The 22,825-nt window shown below is 40.1% G+C and overlaps 1 protein-coding gene across 4 annotated transcripts in view; it reads right to left on the bottom strand.

Annotated features, from left to right (window-relative positions):
* Nucleotides 1–563: 563 nt before the first annotated feature.
* LOC102075062 (complement C4-A) overlaps nt 564–22,825 on the bottom strand; it is a 52,882-nt gene continuing 30,620 nt past the window's right edge. For all 4 annotated transcript variants that reach the window (XM_026790701.2, XM_026790707.2, XM_014264024.3 and 1 more), the window contains 21 exons: nt 22,497–22,709; nt 21,175–21,226; nt 20,678–20,758; nt 19,381–19,584; nt 17,762–17,837; nt 17,186–17,342; nt 15,721–15,816; nt 15,202–15,370; nt 14,082–14,248; nt 13,496–13,654; nt 12,839–12,898; nt 12,277–12,370; nt 11,366–11,534; nt 9,636–9,723; nt 8,952–9,026; nt 8,226–8,334; nt 7,176–7,265; nt 6,735–6,827; nt 5,932–6,015; nt 2,044–2,176; nt 564–897 (listed from right to left, as the gene is read on the bottom strand). In XM_026790701.2, the coding sequence (XP_026646502.2) occupies nt 759–897; nt 2,044–2,176; nt 5,932–6,015; nt 6,735–6,827; nt 7,176–7,265; nt 8,226–8,334; nt 8,952–9,026; nt 9,636–9,723; nt 11,366–11,534; nt 12,277–12,370; nt 12,839–12,898; nt 13,496–13,654; nt 14,082–14,248; nt 15,202–15,370; nt 15,721–15,816; nt 17,186–17,342; nt 17,762–17,837; nt 19,381–19,584; nt 20,678–20,758; nt 21,175–21,226; nt 22,497–22,709 (2,508 nt within the window). In that variant the 3' untranslated portion in view covers nt 564–758. The remainder of the gene's footprint in view (nt 898–2,043; nt 2,177–5,931; nt 6,016–6,734; nt 6,828–7,175; nt 7,266–8,225; nt 8,335–8,951; nt 9,027–9,635; nt 9,724–11,365; nt 11,535–12,276; nt 12,371–12,838; nt 12,899–13,495; nt 13,655–14,081; nt 14,249–15,201; nt 15,371–15,720; nt 15,817–17,185; nt 17,343–17,761; nt 17,838–19,380; nt 19,585–20,677; nt 20,759–21,174; nt 21,227–22,496; nt 22,710–22,825) is intronic.

The raw sequence follows: 22,825 nt of genomic DNA, 5'->3' as shown, positions 1-22,825 counted from the left end.
TATTAGTGTTACCAAAACATTTTCCACAGACTTTTTCTTATCCCAAGAAAAGAGCAGTTTTGAGTTAAACTCAAGATAAATAAAAGCTTGAAAGACATGTGGCTACCGAGCGCAATTAAAAGCAATTCTGTGCCCTCAGTGAGCTACCAGCCTGTGGAAAACTGCCTGTGGAAGATTCCAGCACAGGGCAGGTGCAGTGTACCACTTCTAGTTCTAGCTTTAGAAGTGTATGGAATCCAGCCATGGGGTCAGTAGGACTCAATTACAGCCAGAAACCAGCTGCTGTGTTAAGCATGAGTGTTGGTATCTCTACTCTTTCAGCAGCAGTGTAACACAGGTAAGCCCATGAAGACCCAGTTTTCTTTTTGACCCATGAAAAATGTCTTTGTCTTTTTTAAAATATTTTTTCTTTGCCCAGGACTGCAGGAATTATTCAGACAATGTGCAATGTGTTTTTCTTTTGACTCTCTGCAGGAAAATTGCACTGTTGTAGAATAGGTCATGGAGACACCAACTCTTGCTCTCTCTTCCCTAGTGTCAGGGACAATAAGCACAGTAACTAGTAGAGGAACTGCATTTTTATTGTATTACCCACGCACACACCCACAAGAGGATGCTTCACACCCCAATCAGTGAAACAGCAATGGAAGCAGCCCTGCCATGTTACAGGGGCCACTGGGATGCACAGGCTTTGCAGGAGGAATTCTGGCAGAAGGTGAGCTGCAGCCCCAGAGAGATGTGGGGGTCAGAGCCGTTGTTCAGACGTGGCACAGGCTGTCAGAGGTGCTCAGGAAGTCCTGCAGGTGAGCACAGCTCTGCCGGCGCAGAGTGCTGCGGCACTCGCTGCCCTCCGGGATTTTCTCCACCCAGGCTTGTGCATCAAGTAAGTATTGCATCCTGAGGGAAAATGGGACAAGTAAAGAAGGTTAGTCATTATTCCTGACATGGAGCAATGGGAAAGTGTAATCCCTGATCTACTCATCCCTCAAGAGAGGCATCTCTGAAATCAAGAGTTATACTAGCCAAGAAACTTGTCTTCACCAGCAGGTTAACTGAGCTTCGATGAAAATCTGGGATGTGTCAGTGCCAAGCTAGGACAAACCTGGCTGTACTTGTGTTTTGAGTATGTCAAGTAAGCTTGAGCTGAGTTTCTGTTAGAGTTTCCAGAATGACACAAAAAGCCCAAGTGCACACCAGTTGGACAGTGAAGGGAAGTTTAGTTCCAACAGAGGTACCCGTGAGAAGCTGTGTAACTTCCAGTATTTCGTGCCTGAACTGGAGAAGATGTTGGAGATTAAACCTCTGCTAGGACACCCCAGTATCTATCAGGCTTCTTTTGAAGCAGGCCACTGACCTAGGCACTCACTTTGGCATCATATAGAGATGGGAATGGAACTTTTTAAGGTTTTTAGGAAGTGGTGCTCACACCTTGATGGAGATCTCCTCCCTAAAAGCTTTCAGAGGCACTACCTTTGTCTAGTTCTGTGCAGGGAAAGGAAACATTTATGAAGTCTTCCTCCCTGAATATTTGATAATGTCATACTAAATTCCCACTCAGATAAATTCCCTTTTATTCATTAAAGTGTGACAGTGAGAAATGAGAAGAATATTCTACCCACATGCATGGTGTAACAGCAACCTTGGGAACTGCTCCTAGTCATGGTCCCACACATTTCTTCTGCAAACATAGGAGCTGTTTAAGGCATCTCCAACAGATGGACTGGGTAGCTTATCCCATTGTCCTTTTCCAGCTGTGAGTTTTTAACCCAGGGGAACCAGGGCCAGATTTGATCCTGAGAGATCTGGGAACCACAGATCCATGAGCCAATAGAATTGGATGGCTCAGCTCTTCCCCAGAGCTCTGCTTTTGCCTATAGAATGGAACACTTTGCATTTTAGTAAATCCAGCAGAATCGTCCCCTGAGAAATTTGATGCTTTTTTTTTGCCTTTACTTTCTGGAGGTATTCTAATAAACTGAGTATCCTCTGGGTTTATGGTCCAGGACAGCAGCTGCTGCTGCCCAGGGACCATTTTGCACTTACTTGTTGTTGCAATCCACAGTTTGCCCATCTCTGCCCATGAGGAGGTAGCGTTTGCCAGGGACAATGTTTAACTGGCACATGGAGCGTGATAGGAACTGTCGGTGCTCACCCACTTGGATGCTTTCATCTGCAGCTGTGGGACAAGAACAGAAAACCCCATGAACTTTTCTAACAGAGGTTCATGATGAACATTATGAACATAATGATGAACATTATGAACAGAAAGAAGAACTGTAGCCCACAGGACACAACCCCCTATGGTCATTTGCTCCACTGCTAAGCCAAGGTGATATTCCACTTTGGAATTGGGCTTGTCAGGTGTCACAGACGTATTTTCTGAAAAATCCTTTTGTTAGGATCTTTTTCTACTGAGAAGCTGGGAAGCTTCAGCTTCTTCATGTTTTGCTGCTTTGAATTGTGATTTGGAGAATTTTTTACCCAGCATGCGAAATTGTTTTTACTTGATGACCAATGAAAGCCACCTGTGTCGAGGCTGTGAGCAGTCACAAGATTTCATCATTCCATTCCTTTCCTTTGCTAGCCTTCTGATGAAATCCTTTTCTCTCTATTCTTTTAGTATAGTTTTAGTATATAATTTTCTTTTAATATTATATATCTCATAAAATAATAAATCAGCCTTCTGAAACATGGAGTCAAGATTCTCATCTCTTCCCTCATCTTGGGATCCCTGCAAACACCACCACAGTCCAGTGAATAAATGGCCCTGCTATGGTAGGATACATTTCCCTTAGTGTGACCTGATAGAAAGTAAGCCACCTTTGCTTTAGCTGGTTGTCTTGGTGTTTGCAGTAATTATTGAAGGAGATATTTTCCTATAGACCTTAGGACCTTTCAGACATTATGAAGTTAACTTCAGTCCCAGCGACTGAAGGAAAAGCCAAGGAAAATAGAACATGCTGTCTTCCATTTCAGAATGCTCAGGTTCAGGGGGCTCTTAAAAGCTAGCAAACTAAAATCAAACATTTTGAGGCTCAGCAATGCAGCAGACAATATTATAATCTCACTCTCCTTAGTACACCTGACCAGAACTTTGCTAATGCAGCCTTTATGCTCTTCCCCTGAATCTGATACACAGGACAATCTCCTGGTGATTTCCGTGTTAAAGCAATTTAGAAGACTCTGGTCTGGATTCTGGCCCAGAAATTTATTAATTCAGAATTGCACTGCCAAATACAGAAGTGAGCATCCAAGGCAGATGAGGTGGTTGCTCAGACACTGCAATGACATGAGAGCTGAGAAGACACTTATTCTTCTGACCAGTCTCAGGTTGTCCAGTTAAACTACGTTGTTTAACTAGAACAACAGTTTTCAAAGTCCATTTGAAAAAAAAAAAAAAAAAAAGGCAAATAACAGCAATATTCTAATTTCTTACTCTCTTTCTAACGATAATTTGAAAGTTACTGTAAATTACACATAAATTGCACCACAGTCTTTTTTATCCGTTAACAGAACCTTGTCCATCATCTGCTCTAGTACAGAGTATTATATTACAAGTATGGAAAGACTAGTTATCAAAATCCTAAAAGTAGAATGAAAATTGAAGTAGAATATTCTAATAGTAATTCGATTTCAGAGAATTTGGCATAGGCTGCTGATCTGTGAAACCTAGCTTTAAGAACCTTATCTACCACCTAGGTACAACTTGCATCAGTTTAATGTATGTTACTTATACATCTACATTTTTAGAGAGAATATAAGTCCTGTAGGTTTTCTCATATAACCCAAGACCTTTTTGCTGTTCCTATGCTACATGATGTCCTGAATTTTCATTTTGTTCATGGAATGCAGAGATGGGTCAGAACTACTTGAGAAAATGATGATGTTATGCCTCATTTGGCTTAAATTGCCAAGGTGTTTCTCGGTTCATATGCTTCACAAATGGCCTAATACAATTCAGACAGTGGGATCATAAGCATTTGAGTCATTACCTCGAGTGGTTATTACGTAATTTCCAATTTTAAATATCCAATTAAAAAAAGTTGAAATTTTATGTTTCAAAGCATCCAAGTGGAATTTAAGGTAAATATTTACTTAGAGTTTTAGAATCTGTAATGGGAAATAATGTTTAAAAAGGGGATGGAGGGGGGTGGGGAAGAAGAGGAAAAAGAAAGAGTCTCTACTACTTTGTATGGGCTACACTGTTCCTAAAAAGGACTCCTGGAGGGCTCATAGGACAGCACAAATATTAGCCATTCAAAACATATACACTAATTCTGTCAATAACCAAAGTAATCTGAGAAGCACACCTGCAATATTCTCTTTTGCTGACTCCCAAACACAAATAAGTGTTTCCACTTGTCTTCTGAACCAACCCTTTACTTCCAAGGTTGTTAAGGAAATAATGATGGGGTCCAGAGAATTTTACCCCACTAGTTCTCATCTAAACTTGGTGATGGCAACAGAGGCCAACCTCACTCAAAAGAGCTGTAGAGAATACAAGAGATAACACTAGCTCAGTCACAGGCTGATTTGGGTGCAACACCTAGCTTTTTCTTCTTCCTCATATAAGTTTGTGCCTCCTGCCAGCCTTTCCCAAATCTGCTGAAAGCTTCCTGATGCTCAGAAGCACAGGAAAAAAGAATTATCAGCACAAACCAAAAAGAATTATCAAGTATGTTGGAATAGAAGACATCCTTTCCCTTCAACTTCACATTCAAAGGATATTTCTCTCAGCTACCAAAACCCAAAAATCTTTCAGCTGCTTTCCTGCAAGTTGTGAGTACAAATGCATTTGAACCCAGAGCCTGAAAGCCTTTAAATCCTATAGGCATTCTCAAGAGATTAATAAAACTTTCCATTGGGATACCATAATCTCCTACAGTCAGTATTTTGACCATCAGGTACATTATCATTTCCCTCCATAAGGAAAGCCCTGGGTATGTCAGATGCTCTCTCTGGAATCACGAAGCATGGACCTTGTTTTACTGAACATTGGGCACAGATCACAAGTTGTGTGCCAGAAAGTACTGTGTGACATTGCCAGGCCCCTGGGCAAATACTGGAGTGAGTTAATTATTCTGTTCCAGAGAGGGAAGATTTCAAAACCTTTGAAGCTCCTTTTTAAAGGCAATCTCTGGCTGCCAAACTCAAAACTGGTGACCACATGATACCACAGCAGCTGAAATCTGGTGTGTCACCTGACAGCTTCCCCAGAAATGACTCTGAAGAGTATCAGTGCTCTCTGGTGCTGCTGATTAAGTTCACATGGGGGCAGCTGGGATGGCAGACTTGCAAAAGGACATTGAGAGCTGTGCAAACGTTTACACTGCACCTAACAACAAAGAAGCCTTTTTATTTCTTTAGCACAGTTATTAAATTGAAGTTCCAGAAGTTTTCCTGTCTTTATTGACCTCAGGCAAGTCACTGTGGACAACTCTTAGCCTGTTCCACAATCTTCATTTAGTATCAGAAGAGAGGTCAGTGGCTATGTCCACTCAAGAAAAATTAAGGATCTGTCAACAGTCTATAAAAGAAAATAAAATAGTTGATGCAGAAGACATAATACCCCCACTATGCATGTGTTTGGAGGGGTTTATCTTAGACTAGCTCCAGTGTGTAACCATGGACTCAATGAGTCTGGAATGTCTCTTCTGGTTTATTTTCATCTGAAATGTTTGAAGCTCGTGTGCTCTGGGACTGCACAATGTGAACTAAAAAAACTACCCCAGAGCTTAACTGCACAGTGAGGCAGCTGCACCAAACAAGCCTTGCAGTAAATAAGACTTCTTGAAAGCCTACTGTGGAAATATATCTGACCCAAATTTTCCATGGCAGAAGAAGGCATCTGCATGGCTCATGCTGGCTAACATTTAGTCAATCTAGTTTTTCTACAGGTGAATGAAAGGAGGAAAACATTTTGATACTTACATGCTTTAAGGATCTTGTGGATTTTGGCCTCATAGTAATCAAAGACATTCTTCTTTGTACTGCCGAGGATCTCCACCTCATATGCTGCAACAGACAACAACGCTGTGATGATGCCAGATGGCAACATGGAATTGCATCCAAAGACTGAGTAACAGGTGTGCTTCTACCAAGTGTCTGAACAGAGGCCAGAGTACCATCTACTCACAAACCATGGCATTATTAATCAAGAGATTCTAGATTTGTATTCCTTTCTTTGTATGTTTTCAAGGAAGCTCCTCTGTGGTTAGGTTTTCACTCTTTCCTGTCCTTCTGTTAGCATCTAACATACCAATGGTGCACAACCAGTTTTTCTTCAGTAGTTTATCCAACTTTGTATCCAAAGAAGAGGCCAGAAAAGTAAATTTACAAAGGGGAAAATATAAATCTACTCCCCAGAAGGAGCTACTGAACTATGGCATGCCATGGAAACCCCATTATTTTCTTACATTCTGTAACATGAGGGATGTGATGGACTATGGTGCTGCACCATGGGTTTTTTTAAACATCATAATAACATAATGTAACATAATGTCCACCCCTCCTGCCTCCAGCATCCTGTTGCATCTTTCCAAGGCCTTTACTTTCCACTTCTCTGCCCTGATGACTACAACTGCACATGCCTTCATTTTTTTCTCCTCAGCCTCTTGGCCACATACAGAAACCCTACTCAGTTCAGGAGAAGTCTGGGTACAGTTTAAGTTTAATAAGTTTATTTTTATTAAAATGAATGATGCTGAAATTAACAGCTGTCTTTCATGCCTTACCATAATCTGCAGTAGGCTGGTAGCAGACAAAACTAACACGCGTGGTTTGTGTTAATGATTTACTGAAAGTTGATTTTTGTTTCGGGCAGGGACCTGGAAGGAAGAAAATAAGTGATACACCACAATAGCCATGGATATGTAGCCAGATGTAGTTTATACATCCATATTTACACAACAATACAATAGAAAATAAAATAGCAGAACAACTTCCTTAGTGGTGTGATAGAGGGTTTTTACTTACACACACACATGTGTGTATATAAATATTGGATTTAGCTATCAAAAAATCAACTTGATACTGAAAATCCTAGAGGATGTATGCATCCTGTATTACACATTAGGATAATTCTGATGGTCCTTTCTGGGCTTAACAATTCCCATGCAAATTGTTCCTAGAAGTAGCTAACCTCTGTTAGACCAGCTCCTGCAGCCATTCCTTACCTTCTGCGCACTGGCAGACGTCGGCGTGGCACAGCTTTGAGAGCATGGCACTGTGCTTGGGAGCGCTGTAGAACACACTGCAGCTCCTGTCTGTGGGCAAGGAACAAAGCAGCTCATTTGGGAGAGCTCAGGTGGAAAAGCCCGGATAGTACAGCGCAAACTACGTTTGCATCCCAGCTCTTCCCTGGTCCAGAGAAAGCAGAGCTCTGAGGAATCAGGTGCACATCAGCAATTCCCAAAGACCTACAGCTAAGGGACCTGGAGTACAGGGCCGCCTTTCAGCTGGTTATTTTCATTCAGTTTGGATAATTTTTGTTAGGGCATTTTGTTGTTGTTGTCAGGGTTTTTATCTGTTTGTATTTATTTATTTAAGTTGTACTCTTCCCTCCCTGCATTCCCCCCCTTTTTTTTGTTCCCTCTGTAAACCATCCATCTTAATAACCTCTTAATACCATAGAACAACAGTGAACACTGCACTGTTTCAGAAGAAGAAGATAGGATCAACCAATAGCCAGTTAGTGGTTTTAACTCAGCGTAAACTGTCTTGGATCCCTCTGTTAAGGCAAAGTAGAGATTTGACCAATTTTCAAATATTGTTTGCATAACTTTGGCAAATGGAGATGATTTGCATTTAACCTTTCTTTGAATGAGGAAGAAGACTGCTTTCCCTGGCAAGCACACTATAAAAGTCAAACCTCCAACATGGTCTATCTTAAATGTATAAAGACACAGCCTGTTAAAACAAAATGTGAGTGAAATATGCTTAAAAGCACCATGAGAAACAGGAGCTCAGAAAATCTGATTTAAAAATTCATGAGTGCAAAAGTTCACATTTTCAGTCCCTTTGCAATACTAGGCCATTCCTGAGAAGATCTGTGTTTAGATTATCTGAAGTAACTGGAAGACAGTTATGCAAAGCTGTTTATTTTTATCACTAAACAAAATTACGTGGTTTCATACACTACATAAAAATCAACTTTCTACGGACTGGAGGGTTTTTTTGAGACACTCTCCTTCAAGCAGTTATGTATAATTTTTCTGTGCCCTTACCAGGGTTGTAAAAATCATAAAGGATGGCATTTGCAGGCTGAACCAAGCCCATGGGATTGATTTGCTTTGCCCCAAATGATACACAATCTGGGTCTGGTCCACTTGGGAGCTGGAGGAAAAAGGAAGAACAGTTTTGATGAGAAAACTATCTCTCCTCAGTCAGTTCCTCAATGTTTGTGCCTGTGCTAGTTGTTGAACACTTGTTCTGATGGCATAGATGAGTTGATGCTGATATCTGCTTTGGCTGCAGAGGTGAAGCAATTCAAGTGGATGTAGGGTGGAGTCATTATCCAAAATATTGGGAAAAATACAGAGACTAGGGGTCCTGATGTTTGCATTTGTTAATCACTATCTGGATTTTGGCCTTGACATGCAAGATGTCCATGTGGAATTTACAGGACCACCAGCTAACACTTGTGTTATCATGTATGAAAAGCATCCCTTCTGGCTAGAGAGGGAGAGGATTTCTCTTTTTTCTTGGGCCAAAGGCCAAGTCTTGAATATGAACTATATCTCCTTGGACATAGAATGGTGGAAGATGAAGGTGTGCGTTTCCCTTCTTCCCTTTCTCTGTTCCCATCCTCCTGTTCTTTTCACTGAGCTGTTCTATAACAATAAATGACAAAAATTACAGAATGGTAAAGGAGAGTGAAAAATGCAGTGATTTCTAAAAATTCTAATGCTATCTGAAGTGGCAGGGATTAGAAAATCATTGGGTTTTCTTACCTCACCAAAGTAGAGCAAAACCTTCCCTTCCTTGTACTCAAAGTGCTGAATGTACCTGTCTGAAGCTGTCACCAACTGCAGGAAAACAAACAAACAAATCAAAATAAATCCCTAGCAGGACAGGAATATCCTTGCTGCCACCTTCCATATTCTAGTTTGCTTTGTTCAGCCCTCTTTCTTCCTCCCTAAAGGAGACTGTCCCTGAAAGCACAAAACTGAGCAAACTTCTCTCAGCCAAGCTGGCTCCAGAACCCCAAACTCTGAAGCCGCATTGTCAGAGCACTGTGCCCCATCTGCTTGCCACTGTGCCCTGCCACCAAGCACCACTGAAAGACTACTTGCCTTCTGCTCTGCAAGCCCAGGATGCCCTGTCCTGGCATGTCACAGGACAGCAGAATATGATAAGGGCACATTACTGCCCTGCTAAGTCTTGCCCTAATTTATTTTACAAGGGACTAAGAAATCTGAACTCTGTTCACCACAAGCTTTGCATTTATTTTATATATTCAGCAAATATTTTTATTAGAATGAGAGTAGTGGAAATCTATCTATCTATCGATCGATCGATCTATCTATCTATCGATCTATTTTCCCATGTCTCTTCGGTAGATTTTTGGAAAGATTTTGAAAGAAAAATTTTCTAAAAGTTCTATAAAATGTTGCATAGAAAAGTGTGCTTCTAACCTGTTCGAGCTCCCTTGTGTCAGGCTCCAACCCACTGAGCAGAGTGAGATCAACCAGGGACATCTTTGGTGCTTTGGGACCTGTGGACCTTTATAAGGGACATGGTCAGCAGTGAACAGCTGCACTGAACAGCCAGGTTGCTTTGAAGAGTCTGGCTTTCCAGGCTTGCTAAAGGTGAAGCAAAACTTTCTGCTCCATTTAACTTTCCCAATTGGATTTTAATTTGAAAATTAGCTGCCTAATGCATTAAGAGTCAGGAGGTAAAATGAGTCATCCAAACTAGTCAAATGGTCATCCAAAACCCAGGTGCCTTGCCTGAGATATTCATATGGGCTTTCCTTGGAGCTGATAGGCAGAAAAAATTCACCTGTATATGACAGTTCATCCCACCTTAAAAGCATTGTTGAAGCCAGGGAGGTAAACAGCACTGACAAAGTATCAGTTCTCTATTACTTAGAAAGTAGAGATAGTCTGTGAAAAATTTGGATAAATTAATTTCCTAAGTCAAATTTACGTCACCTTTCCTGTCCAAGGCAAAAATCCTCATTGCTGTAATTATCCACTAAATATCTGTATTGGATTTCCAATCTTTCAGCTTTCACCATCTCAAAAATCAGGAAGTGGTGTCATTGCTGGAAAATGAAGTGGTTCTGCACTCACACCAGGTGCCTTAACATGAGATATTTTACATACACTTGGTGTAACTTCAGAACTTTTTATTTTGGCACTCTCCTTTTCCCATAAAGGATGCACCACAGTGTAGGGAAGAGGAATGATGATGTAAGTCTTGCCTTCTGTTTTCTCCCATGTCTTTACCACAAGGAATTTCACATTATTGTCTAAACCTCAGCCTAACACTCAGCACAACAGTGATGCAGAACAGTGGATCTGGTAGCTGATAAATGTTACACAGCAATTATTGGGGAAGATGATGCTTTGGCCAGTAAAAAATTCACTGAATATGTGTTTAATGAAGGAGAGTGAAAATTGGGAATTCGGGTGACTTCAGTCCTCCCTTCTATTGTTCATGCCACTGTTTAAAAGAGGAGATAAAACCACTGTCTTCAAGGCTTTGACAAAAGTCAGTGGAAAACCAAAATTCTACTGGGGAACAGAACCTGCTTCTTCCATCCTGCTCCTCTCTAGAATAGACAGGAAAGACACAAATTTGTGGTTCTGAGACCAATGCCATACTGTAAATGGGAAAAAAGACAGGCATTTCAGTGTTATGCTGCATAGGAGGGTTTATTTTTTCCTACCTCTGCCCTTGCCAACTTCTTGTCACAACAGAATATATCATCTGTCTTCTCTCCTAGATAGTATTGGCCATCCTTTTTTTTTTTAATGAGGCCGGAGCGTGACCAAAAAGGAAGTAGCAGCATCTCTCCAGAAAGTGATGCAACTCTGTAAATATGTTACTACTGCTTTCCAGCTGTATTTACCTTTTTAAATAAAATATTTATTTCAGATTTTTAGTCTGCCAAATGCTTTAGAGTCTCCCCAGAATCTGATGGGGAAGAATCTGCAGTGGACATTTGAAGTCTACGTAAACCATTTAAATAAATCTCATCCATTGTTTGGAAACCTTTTCTGCTGCCATGGGAGAGAGGACACACACTTACAGTGTATGCAGACTCTGAGATTACTAGATTGGATGCTGAGTTTGTGGATATGAAGAGGGTGACAAAGGAGAATTACAAGCAAATGAGGAGCTGATCTTGCAGACCTACCTGACACAGACTTTGTATTGCAAGGATTCTGTTTTGCTGCGAGTGGTCAGATCCCTTTTTCTTCTGCTGCGGATGTCAAACCAATCAATTTCAGACAGTGTCTCAAAAGTGCTGTTTCCTCCTGTAGTCAAGTCCTCATAATCATAGTCTTCATCAGAGTATTCAGCTTCTGGAGGTGAGAGACAGGGTCAGCCATGAACAAATTTGCCTGCAGTTTGGCTCCTTTTTGGTATAATGATAAATTCCAGTGAGTTTATTATTGGTATAATCATAAATTCCAAACTCACATCACTGTGAGTTTTATAACAGTTCTCTGTACACTGTCTCAGTGTTTGCAATTCATTCAGAGTTAGAATTCTAGGGATAACCATACTAAGAATAATTAACAGGCTAAGAATGGAGTTTAGGCTATGCATAAATATTTAAAGGACAATCCCATCCTCCAAAAGTTAACAATTCACACAGAAAAAAACCAATGCAAACATAGGCAGAGGTGATGATGACTGCACACTTCAGGAGATGCAAAACACATTCTTGCTTATATGAAACACCTATGACAGATCTGCCTCAAAGAATTTTAAGCCCACATGGTGGGTCCCTCATTAGCCAGGGAACTGAGCAGGGCTTTTCCCTCTGTGAAGGGAGCTCATTTCCCTTTTCTCAAGAAGAGTTTCTAATGGTATCTGTGTAACTGCTAAGTACCTGCTGCACCTACAGTCACTTGTAGTTGCTATACTATTTAAGTATAAGAATAATGAACTAAATGAAACAATGACTGGGTAGAATTCAGGGACTTCTCCTTTCCCTTGTTTCATTCATTAGTTCCCACTTTCCAAGGCTGGAAATGAAGTATCATTAGCAGCTGGCCAAACCTGTCCCCTTTGAGACCCAGCCCCTGCCCTTTCACTCACCAGAGTACTTAAGGCTCCCTTCCACTTCCACTGTCAAAATCAAATCATTGCAGGTGTTGTTCTTCAGCTCAGGTGACCAGTACATTTTTAATATCTAAGATGAACACACAAACAGCAAGCCACTAAAAATATCATTTAAATGGCAGGGAATTTACCCATTCAGGATTCCAACACATGGTGATGGGACATGGGAGGGTGGAGAGAATGGCCAGTTCCTCAGTGGCACAGGCTGGAGTGTCACAGATATAAGCAGGTCCCATGTGCAATTCACAAATGGGGTGGGTATTGCACATAGAGAGCTTTGAGATAGCTCTCCATTCCCAACCACAAAGAGGTCTTTCAAACTCCAGCCACCTCTATCACCCTTGACATTTTATGGATTTAATAAAGTTAAAGACAGGAAAAATTTACAGTCCATAAGGGTAGGATTTTGGCCCCAAATTTTAAAATTTTGGAGGTAGGAACTCAAAGGTTGGGGCCATGTCAAGTAAATTTTCACTTGGATTTCAAAAAGAGATTAAAGAAGTCCAGCTGGACTCTGTATTTTGAATTCACAGCTTACACTCATTGTCCCATTTCCTTTGCCATTCACAGATACTTCAAGTTTTCTCCCAAGTTCAAACTGCAAGCCAAGGGAAAAGAAAAGATATTTAGTTTGTGCTTGGAATTTGGTTTATTGTTTTCCTGACATCTTTACAGTCTTCTATGCCCTTATCCCCCAAACCTGGGTAGGGAAAACTTTCAGCTATGGAAGGAATTATGAGACCTCATGTGACAAGATTTTAAATTAACTGAGCTAATGAATCTTACTCTGCTGTTTTAGGGCCCAGTAGATGTATTTTACCAACTTTAGTCCCTCCTTTGTTTTCTGGATTTCACATTTTCACAGTTTCAGGCACAGTGAAGATCAGATTATTCCCCTGCCTCCTCATGCCCTAGAAGAACTTAGGTTCCTGGCTGCTCTTCACTTTTGGGAGAGATTCATGCATCCAAAGTCCCTGGAGGCAGGAAAGCAGCTCTAAAGTCTGCTGCTAAGCACCTGATGAGTTTGGGTTTTTTTAACTTTAAAAAGATTCTGTTGTTTTACAGATCAAATTATTTAAAGGTATAATAAATCAGCTGCATCATGGTTGCTTAACATGACAAAACCTAGGCCAGAGGAGTTGATTTATCCTTCTTGAGGGGAAAAAAACCTTTAAAGCAAGCAATGGTTGTATACCTCTAGCTGCTTCTGAAATTCTTCATGGGCATCAGTCAGAACAATGCTGTAGTAATTTCTCCTTCCAGGTGTTCCCAGTCTGACAGTCAGGTCAGTGGAAGCAGTGTCCAGTGTCTGTATGCTGTATGCTGACAGAGCTTCTAAGGCCACCACTGTGTCCTAGGTGAAAGAAAAGCAAAAATACTAGCAGTTATGCCAGGTTATTTCAGCAACATGTGAGATGATGTTATCACTCACCTTGAATTCAGTTTTATGCTTTTTGCTGCTTTGAAATTCTCCTGCATTGGTTCCTATTTCCACAGACTATTCATTTAATTTCCCAGCTTCTTCTTATAGCACTAAATTGTAAACACATTGGAGTCCTGACCTTGGATTATCCTACGTCTTCATGAGGACAAAGAATTTTCCTTGCTGGCTTTTAACTATTTTATTTTGGCCCATTGCTAATTAACAATCCAAAATCTTTACTGCTTCATATACCAAAGAAGTTGCAAATTCACTGTTCAGATCTAAATGAAAAAGTTTTTAGGAGGCTTTTACTTCCTGCCCTTTCCTTAAGACTCCCCCTGAAGTGATGGTCAGGCACCTGTGTAGAGCAGTATCCTCCACCGTAGTTCCTTCTCTCTGTCAGCCACATGGCAATAGGCCTTGCATATTCCATGTCATCCAGGAGCAAGGTTTGGAGCAGGGCATAGGCAGTGGTTTCCACGGAGACTGCGTTGTTGCCATTTCCCCAGTAGCGCTGCTGCTTTGCTGCAAGAACAACTCAGTCCTGAATCACCTTGGCAGAGACTCTTGCCAAAAATCACTATTGCTCTACACAGTGGATACTTCATGCCATGGCACTGTGGAACCACAAGACACACATGCTGTTGTGAGAGCAAGAGATCAGCTGGGAAGCAAAGATAATGGAAAAGGAACCCACAATTTTTGATTTTGATATCTCCAACCAGTGGGTCTAATGATCTCATTGTACAGTGATGTCCATCTGATGGAGTGGTAGCATTGTGTCTGGTGGTCCCTCAGACATAACAGCATTAATTATGGCCACAAATCCAGCCTTGATTAAGGAGAAGCATATTCCCTATGCTTAAACTGGGGCTGTTGAACAGGACTGAATTTACCAAATGCACTGGGAGGAATAACCAGGATGGTGGTGCAGCCACACATCTGACTGACTCAGCAGTCACCATTGCCACAGCCCATGGGCGTCAGTGGGGACATCCGTGGGGATCTGTGACAAAGCACTAAGGACGGGTGGGGCACTTTGAAAGCAGGTGAGCTGGAAGAGACACCTTCCCTCTTGACCACAAATCCAGTCTGGACTGCTCCCGTCTGTTGCTATTTTTTCATATGAAATTTCTTCTTTCTCATTTGGCTTGGACTTTTTTTTTCTTCCCAAGGGAAGCAGAAAACATAAATGAATATTTACTGTAGTTTTGTTCCAGTTCAAAATCAGAGAAGATTATGTTCCAGGCTTCACTAGCTGTCACTTTATAGGGATAATATTATTAAAACTACATATTAAAATATAAAATATTAAAATATTTAATTATGCAATTCAAATAATTAAATATATATATACACACACAGTTGTATAAAATTAACATTTCTTCCTTTACTTCAATTTTTTTTTTGTTCATATAAATGTGTTTCCATTAGGAAAAGTGCATTTTAAAGGGATTCTTAAGAATGGTTACCAGTACCTTCATCAAAAGAAGAACAGTTCCTTAATTTGTCTTTCACAAACTGAGCTTCTTCACTATCAGACCGCACAAGTGTCAGAGCATAAGCAGAGATGGCTACAGAGTAGCAGTCAGTATTTCTTGAAAATTGATTCTTCATGTAAGCCACTGCTCTTGTAATCACTCGTGCCTGTGGAAACAGAATAGATCTTTATCAAATAGATCTTTATCAAATAGATTTGTAAAGATCACTGAGACCTGCTAACTGTTACTTCTGGCACTAGGAAACTAGTACTCGGAAATTAGAATTCTGCCCTGTAGTAATTGTTAAGACAATTATAATATTTGCTTAGCAATTAAAGCCATTGGCGATGGAGCGTGTAGCTTGAAACCCCTTGTTGTATAATAGGCCACAATATCTTTTCCTATCCACCACAGATGTAAGCAGATTTTAAATCCCATTTGCAGGTCTCCAAGAGATGTCAGGGTGGATATGCCATAGTGCAATAGACTGCAGACTTAAAGAGCCAGGTTTCCTACCACATCAGGTGATGGGAAGACACGTAGGGTCTGTTGCAATGCTATGGTTACAAAGGCTGTCATAGCCAAATCGTCTTCTGCTAACTTAATGCCACCCTGAAAGATGAAATGGAAAAGTTAAATGTGCATGAATATGTTTATGATTAAATATAGAAAATTACTTTCCATAAAGTCAAAGACCTTCTCTGCAAACCCTCTGACCATGTACTATGTAGCTGATGCCTTAAATTTTTCCAATAATATGTGCCCATCTAAAGTATATCTCCTATGGTGGCAGCATTAAAGGTTGCATTGAGCAGTGTAAGAGATCAGGAACCTACCACACGGAACCAGCTGATAATCAAATATTTAATTATTTATCTTACAGCTAAAAATCTATAATTTCTCATTGAGACATTCATAATTTCAATTTTCAGTCTCTAGGAGGGTGGGGTTGTTTTAATTTCTGTGCTACTTTCTACACACTAAAGAGCCCTCTACCTTGCAGACAGAACACTCCTGTACAGGTATTTATACTCCAGTACTGGATCATTTCTTATCTCTCTTCTTGATAAAGTAAGCACTGTGGTCTCATTAACTTTTTTCCTCTGAAAGCTCTTGAAGTTTACATAGGATAGAAGATTATCTCAGCTTGAATACAGGTTAAAAAGACTCAAAACTCTTTGAACCAGTCCTTGAGCTACGTGTTTCTTTTTCCCCAATAGTGTTACATCAACTGTGAAACTAGCTTTGAGGCCAGAGTGTGAAAGCCTCACAACTTATTTGACACAGATCAATAAAAATATTAATGCCTGTTTTTTCATAGATATGGTCATTACATTGCATTTTCAATGAGTTTTGGAAGGTCTATGTTACTTTCCTAGACTAAATTAATGGACAGTATAGCAATTTTGAGTTTCTGGACAATTATAGAGGATATGTAGACCAAGATATGCAATTGGAAATTCTGATTAAGTGTTAACATTTTCTTTTTTCATCATGGGCATGGTGAAATACTGAAACAGGTTACTCCCGGATAGAGTGGGACGTATTCGAAACACAGCTGGATGTGGTCCTGCACAGCCTGATCTAACTAGAACTGTTTTGAGCAGCATTTGGACTAGATGAGCTCTGGATGCCCCTTCAAAGCAAAGTTACAATTCTACACTCTATTGCCTTAAGCAATAAAAGGCTTACATTTTTACCAAACATACGACTCCCCAAAATAATTTTTTTTAAGTTCCCCATAGGCACAGTTGAAAAACGTATCTAAGACCGTATAAAAGATAAGGGTGGTGAAGTGCTAGCTATGCATCTGACATAAGAGACATCTTGACAAATTAATTTTACATTGCAGATTTTGTGCTTACATTACAGATTTATTCTCTTTAGATACATTTCTTGTTATTCAACAACTCACAGTGCTCCTTTCAGTCCTTAATAGCCCTAAATGCACAACAAATTATTCTAACTATGGATGACCTACCTGCATTTTCCTGTCCATTACAGGGTGGTGGTCGTGGAATGAACCATCTCCCTGCTGTTGAGTAACCAAGTAGGAAATCGAGTTGCTTATGTGACTGTCCTGTATACCGAAGTATTCTCTGCTCCTTGTGAGCACTTTAACAATGAATGCAGTTAACCTGCACAAAAGAAAATTTTCCAAATTTGTGCTGACAGATATTTATAGTGGACTATATTGACAGGAAGAAAAATATACTAATTTTATGAACAGACTCATATTCAATACAGTGCACTCACTGCAACCTAGTGAGTTATTGCTCACCATCAAATTGAATATTTCTACCCTGTGGCAAATGCAAAATATTCAGTGGGCTCAGTATAAATCTCTTTCACCAAGGACTGAATACGCTCAGAGAATTTGGTGGGTGATTATTCATGGCAAAAGTACATAGGCAACCACCAGATTTTCAAAATTCATCACCAAAGAAAAACTTCTGATGCATCAAATGATAATAGAGATAATTCGAAAAAAAATCCCAATCAAATAAACAAAAATAAAACTCCAAAAACAAAAGCCCAGGAAAAGAAAATCACTTACCATACACTACTGGGGGTTCTTTTAAATGCTCCATAGGACCCATCGTCCTTCTGAAACTCAAGCAGTCTAGTGTAACCTGCATGAACAGGAGAGCACGCAACCATTCAGAGAACAGCCATATTTACTGGGCATTTTCCTACTTCACTTGTATTATAATGGACATGTTTTGTATTGAATGGTGGAAGAGTTCATGGATATGTTCACTGGGGCATTAAGGAGGAAATGACTGGGTCAGCAGAATTTGACACAGAAAAATCTTAGAAGGGCTTAGAAGGTCCTCTGTCTTGTTTGACTTATTGAGCCAAGAAAATAGCCTGAAAACTGAAGATACCTATGGTTACAGAACACTGTATGCGTAATGAATACTGGGAAATTGTTTTCCATTATTGACAGCTTTTCAAGCTGTTGATTTTATGGTGCACTGAATCAAAAAGTATACAAAACATCTATTGGGTCAGACACAGTCTTAGGAAAATCATGACTTGTGGCTTCAGATCTTGACTGCTACTATTTTGACCAAGTTTGTATCATAGCCACACAACCAAAGAACTTTTTTACACTGATGAACTTCAATAAGAATAAATAAAAAGCATAATGTAGTAGTAATAGCAGTACCTACTAAATGATGCAGATAATACTAAATACTTATTAGCAGGATCTCATGTCACTTTTGGCAGGCTTGATAAATAGACAAAAATCTCCATGCAGCAACTGCTAGCATGCTTTTAATCTCTATTTATACACTTGTTTATCATTGATGAAATTTGTTTGTCGTATCTGAAGATCACAGTGACAAGCACATCATACTGCTTTATGCCATAAGCACACCACTATATTTAGAAACATCAGCTGTACCTACTACAATACTAAAAATTCCCTGTGTTAATTCCTGTGAGCTAGAACATTTCCACATACTGTGGTCCTGACTTTGCTGCATGTTTAATACCAGCTTTGGATCACATCTTGGAGTGGAGTCTTCCAGAAGCAGACTTGCAGATGTCCTCTCCCTAGGGAAACTCCATACCTGGCTTGGCCCAAGGGTGCTGAAGTCCTTCTAGCTTATGTAATGATGAATACAGGGGTGGGCAAAGGAGGGTGTCAATATCATGATTAGCACTGGGAATTTCCTTTGTTATACTTCTCTTGAAGTATAACACAGACAGACATTTGTACATCCCAGCTGGATATCCTAAGCAGTGTCTGTGAACCATGGGGAGAATAAGCATTTTTAGGATGTGAATTATCTTGGTTGATTTTGAACATTTGGAGGCAATGAACAACTGGCCTTTGCTGTCCATTTAGTCTGAAAAGAATTTTCATTGATCAGCTCAGATTTTACTTTCTACTTCTAAACTAGGCAACAGAGAGAATGGACTGTCAATGCCAATACCATCCAGTGCCAGATGCTGGTAATTAGTGTCCTAAGTCCTCCTCACATGTTCTGTCCCTCATGTCTCATGTCTGTCTGCAGACGGCCAGGGGCATTTCTGCGAGGCTGTGCTAAGACAGTGGGCACTCCTTCAGGAGGCAGCTGCAGACAGCGTGCAGTGCAAACAGACAACAAGGATCCCATCCTTTGGCTTCTGCTTGGTTTGCTTTGCTTTTTTTTCCCAGCCTACCTTTTTCAATCATACTGATGGCTTCCTGCTTCCTTTCGGGGTTGAAGTTCACCCACTCCTCGCTGGCATCCAGGTACTCAATGGCATAGACTGCAGGGGCCATTTTCACCATCGTTTGCTCTGCACAGCCTGTGGGCACCTGAATCAGCCTCTCAACTCCATTGAGACTCAGGCAGTTTTCAACAGACTGATCCATAATGTTCCCTGTTGCAAAAAATACCAGCCGTAGTATGAATTTTAACTAAAGTGGATTGCTGTAGTATGAAGAAAGGTGATCCTAAGTATTCCACCATATGCTCCTCACTGCTCAGCACTGTTCTTAGCTACCTGAGACTTCATAAAGCTCTATGAAGAGGGGCAAGGATGAGGTGCCAGGCATCAGGAAAGCTGGAGAAAGGAGGCTGGCACAGTGAAGGGATATGAAGGGGAATGAGTCCTCAGGCTATAGGAGGCAGAGGAGAAACAGAAGGGGGAAAGACTTGTCTATCAGGTTTGGGCTAGAAAATTCTTGTCAAACCAGCCCTGATCCTCCCACAGAGGAATAAAAAGGTTGTGCATTAATCATGATAAACATTTTATGTGCTTTTTTTTTCTCTCTGCAATTTTATAACTTTACAATGATCCCTTTATTTTAGAACAGGGATTTGAAATGGAAGCCAATGTCCTTTGTGCCACAAATTCAATATTTTACATTTCAGGGCAGGGCGGGGGGGGGGGGGGCAGTATTTATCACTACTACAAATATTTGCTTATAGATGTTTTAAAATATGTATGCATGAGAGTATATACATATCTATATCTATATCTGTATCTATATCTATCTATCTATATATATATATAATTATATGCATACAACTCTATTAGATTAAATGAATATATGAACATATCTCCTCTTTGAAAATACAGAGCTCTCCAGAACCTATACATCAGAGTCTGACATCCTTATTTCTGGAATCCAAAGCAGATTTCTATAGCCCTGCATGAAGTTATTAGAGAAGATGAACTCTTCCCTTCACATCTGCCTTTCCCATAATGTTAGTCCAAGTACAGTGAGGAAGGATGGATCTCTTAAAGCTGTTTCACTCACTACAAGTAAGAAGAAGTAATTAGAAAGAGGAAGAAGTACTGGCTCAGCCCTGGGGATGTTTTGTTTTATGACCTGCTCATGTAGCACAGATCATTTGAGTCATAACAGAAAAACCAGGAGAGAATGGAGACTTGCCATGCAGGCATGAGCACAGAGGGGCCTGTTCCTTGTCACCTGTGGAGAAGTTGTTGGCAAAAAAATGACATTTACCTTTCAGGCTAACCAACACGTGGCTATCAGAACCCGGTACCATATTGGACGGTCTGTTCAGGTCCACTGTTTGAGACCTCACTGTAAATAAATAAGAAATAGATATCTGCATCCAGACTTTTAAAAAATAATCAACATACTGTAATTTTAGAAAAAACATACTTATCTTTCTTCTAATGATTTAATTTTCAATCTTTAGCAATAGTTTGCACTTGAAAAAAACGTTGTTCTTAATATCTTTTAAGACCCATTAGTTAACTAAATAGATACCTTGTTAATATATAAAGAATGATACCTTAAAAAAAAAGAAAAATAAATCAATTCTAAAAATTTAGAATTCTTGGGTTTTTTTTCTTTCACAAGTCTTTTGAATGGAGAGATTTCTGACAAGTTCTGGTTAACTAAAGGAGCATCTGTGCACTAAGGAGTATTTAATAAATTCACTGTTCATTCTTACTCCAAACTTCATCTGTATGTAATCCTTTTGGGTAACTTACAGTTACTGTTAATGCAAATGGTCTCTTCTTCTCTCTGTAAAACACCTTCAGCCTGCACAGTTAAAGAAAGAAAAGTCAAAAGGCCTGCAAGCACTCACACCTGAAATTAGGCTGCAAGAAACCTGTGAGCTCCACCCAAGCACTAGACCAGCAGGTGGCACAAATAAGTGATTTTTGAAGGGGGATTTCTCTCTAGGTAAAACTCAACCTTTAAATCAGAATTTCAGTTTCTCAACTGAAATACTAATAAACTTTGCTGAATTTTTGGTGCTATTATTGAAACGGTTCCCTGGATGAAATTTCTGTAACGAAAACCAGCTCCCAAAAATTAAACTTCAAAGTTTATTCTCAGCTTTGTGAACCATCAAGTCAAGCTCACCGAGGGACTCATTTAAATAAACCTCTCATGTATGAAATCCATGAATTTCTGAGTACATCTTGGGTGTAAGACCTAAATATGCTTTCCTTCTGATTCTTCACATCCCTCTTTCTACAGTTTCAGTTTTAATAAACATATTTTTATATCTATTCTAGTGTTTTGGTGTAACACTGAACTCAGATTGTGTCTATATGTACAAAAGTTATAGCCTTTAACATCAGCAGGTTCCCAGCTTCCTGTGCCCTATCCTTACCTACATGGTAATACCTGACACCAGGGGTGCAAGGATTTGTATTTTGAACTTTTTGTATGGATGGAAAAAAGCCCTCCATGGATGACTTAGGTATTGTAATGACTCTGTGTTGGCACTTGAAAAGTAATTTTTTCTAAAAGGCTCCTCCTTTTTATAATTTTTATAATTTTGAAAGAGAGATAAGGTATTAAATAATCAATACAGCATCTCTGTTGGCATGTTTTGCATATGTTTTTAGCTATGCAATGGTTAAGACTGAAGATTGATCCATTGACCAGAAGGAATAAAATAGGGTTTAACTTTATTACTAGCAGAGAACATTTCCTTCTTAAAAGTTTGTTAGATGGACATCTTCAATCTTGGCTTCACAAAGAAAAAAGAATTTTCATACATGTTGATGAAGCAGGGAGAAGTTAAAACATGCACCTGCTGAAGAATTTTTTGCTGTGTCACGGGTAAAGGATGTTTTTTGCCATAGGGAACAAACCTTTCCATATACAATAGACAAAAAGTCTTAATTTTTTCCTCTCAGTCCTTGCTGAAAAATAGATTTCCTGAATTGCTTCCAGCCTCGTGTTTGTACCATTTCACTCTCTCCACGAAAACTCCGCACATAGTGAATGTTGCATTTGAGGGCAATTTGTGAAGTGCCTGCCCTCAAGTAGGACATACATACCACAGAATACATACCACCACTTTGAGATTCTTCCTGATGCTGTCACTGTGCCCAGAATCCCGGTCGAAGGCAATGATGGTGATTGGGATTTCTCCCACAGTCAGAGGGACGACTGAGAAGAAGGCTGGTGTTGCCGAGTTCCCCTTGGCCAGCAGTGGCAGCTGCACGGCCTTTGCCGTCGTCTCCGCCGTGCACAGCCCCTTCACTGCCTCCATCTTCACTGTCACCTGCAGGGGACAGGGCAATGCCCAAGAGCAGTCCTGGTGCACAGGGAAAATACCTCTGGATGCCCCTTCCAATGTAAATTGTTCTGTGACCCCGTGGTCTGTTAATATTCAGCTGT

The sequence above is a fragment of the Zonotrichia albicollis genome, chromosome 2, assembly GCF_047830755.1.
Source record: "Zonotrichia albicollis isolate bZonAlb1 chromosome 2, bZonAlb1.hap1, whole genome shotgun sequence".
In the NCBI taxonomy this organism is placed as follows: Eukaryota; Metazoa; Chordata; class Aves; order Passeriformes; family Passerellidae; genus Zonotrichia; species Zonotrichia albicollis.
Note: the sequence above shows the minus strand (reverse complement) of the source record. Positions and strands in the feature narration are given on the sequence as shown.